This window comes from Dendroctonus ponderosae, unplaced genomic scaffold (genome assembly GCF_020466585.1).
Source record: "Dendroctonus ponderosae isolate FM_Combo_2020 unplaced genomic scaffold, Dpon_F_20191213v2 Dpon_F_20191213_10, whole genome shotgun sequence".
In the NCBI taxonomy this organism is placed as follows: domain Eukaryota; kingdom Metazoa; phylum Arthropoda; class Insecta; order Coleoptera; family Curculionidae; genus Dendroctonus; species Dendroctonus ponderosae.
In genome coordinates, this window is record NW_026017111.1 from 4447593 (window position 1) to 4449370 (window position 1778).

A 1778-nucleotide genomic window follows, 5' to 3' on the forward strand; every position below is an offset into this window, starting at 1 on the left:
TCAGAGAATCCAAAAATGCAATAATATATAGGGTATTTCATTTAGAAAAACACAACTTTGATACTTTTAGGGCTTTTGGGACACTCTGTACATTGTAAAAATATTTTTAAAATGTGCACCCGATAGGCGTCTGTGGATTTATCAAATAATACTTTGCAAAAAACAAACGAGCTAGCAGCAAACGTCCGTGCCGTATAGCGTGAATAACCCTGTATATCAAATTGAATACCGAGCCGGCAAAGCAGCCTCGTAAGTACCTACTTTTGTATAGACTGTGAACCAATGTTGCTCCCATAGAAAAACGTAAACAAATGCATCTCTTTAATCTGACGTTGCCTACTGTTTTGCTTGTTACAGGATGAGGCGACGGGGTGCGGCGTCTTGGGGAGCGGGGCCCCCTTCGGGCTGCCATCGTTCCGTCGCGGCGAGTACGCGCCCCCAAGTTACGTTCATCTGAGGGCGGCGCCCCACGAAGGCCTGGGCGAGTATGAGATCCGACGGGGCCTTGCGACCGATCGGCCCAGGAGCTATTTGAGACACGGCGCCAAGGTACTGTGCGCCCGTTTTTTTGCATAATTGCGCCGCCTCTAGTGTGGGCGCCATTCGCCTGATTTCAGAGGGGCGGCATTAAAGAGGTACCAACTGATCGGGTGGACTTGGAGTCGCCCAAGAGCGACCGCAGCACAAACACTGAGTTATCTGTCGAATCCAAGTCAGTTCAAACTGATATTGCGAACATTAATTGCGAACTAGTAGTAAGTAAATGGTCAACGAAGGCTTTTCCGCTGTAAAAAGCTTCTTTTTTCTACTACATGCACATAATAAATAATCATAGTAACGTGGTGATTGGGGCAGTTGGGGAGTTTATGTAAAGCACCGACGACAGATGTTGTGTGTAACGCCATCTCTGGTTATGTAGGTGCGGCATGAGAGTGCAGGCCAGTACCAGACGGGGCACGAGGGCGCTGTAAGCTCGAGACGCACCGCAACCGACGATCTGGTCGATTTGGCGCTGCGCAGACGGTCCGCTTATCCGCACTGCGTCGATCAGCGACTCACCAGCGCGCAGAATGAAATCGTGCTGAGAGCGTCCAGCTCGGTCAGCATGGATAAACCGAAAAGCATCCTGTCCAATAGGCGGACAGGCAGTCCACGGGGTAACTCAAAACGCCCATTAAACGTCAATCTTTACTGAAACACCAAATTTTCTTGACAGATCGGTATCCGTCAGAAGGGGGGCTCAGTTCGTCCTATACTCCCGCCACCTATCTTGACGGATTCAGCTACTCCGACCGCAGCGACGATCTCGAACGGGTAAGCGAACCGTTTCAAATATCAGGCTCTTCGAAGAACTGATGTTGTTTGGGTTTGGGATAAAAATCGTTTTTGTAGGAGCGGTTAAAACGTGAGGCGTACCAGCACGACTTGCGGTTGCAGATAGAGGAGAAGCGCCACCTGGCGGCCATGCGTGAGGAGCAAGAGCGACGCGAACGCGACCTGGAGAACCGACGGCTGGAGCAGCAACTCATGCGGATGCGTGAGGAGCAGTTTCAGGAGGAGCAACGCAGGCAGCGCCGTAATGAACTGGTAGGCGAATGACTTTTTTCGCACTAGGGATGGCACAAACCAGTATTTTTCAGTCACAGGTTCCATGTGTGACTGTTCCAAGCTCGTACCTGTTCTAAGTATCTGTGATTTTTTGGCACATGTTATTTTGGCCCATGATAAATATTGGTTTGTACCTGAAACCGGGCTGAAGCGTATTTTGAGTCCAGTCG

The 1778-nt window shown here is 49.9% G+C and overlaps 1 protein-coding gene across 3 annotated transcripts in view; it reads left to right on the top strand.

Annotated features, from left to right (window-relative positions):
- The window catches only part of LOC109545628, an 8265-nt gene that overhangs the window by 4051 nt on the left and 2436 nt on the right, over nucleotides 1-1778 (top strand). For 2 of the 3 annotated variants that reach the window (XM_019916422.2, XM_019916423.2), the window contains 5 exons: nucleotides 358-549; nucleotides 618-755; nucleotides 920-1157; nucleotides 1217-1314; nucleotides 1393-1587. In XM_019916422.2, coding sequence (XP_019771981.2) covers nucleotides 358-549; nucleotides 618-755; nucleotides 920-1157; nucleotides 1217-1314; nucleotides 1393-1587 — 861 coding nt within the window. The remainder of the gene's footprint in view (nucleotides 1-357; nucleotides 550-617; nucleotides 756-919; nucleotides 1158-1216; nucleotides 1315-1392; nucleotides 1588-1778) is intronic. The other variant, XM_019916424.2, reaches the window with a different exon arrangement.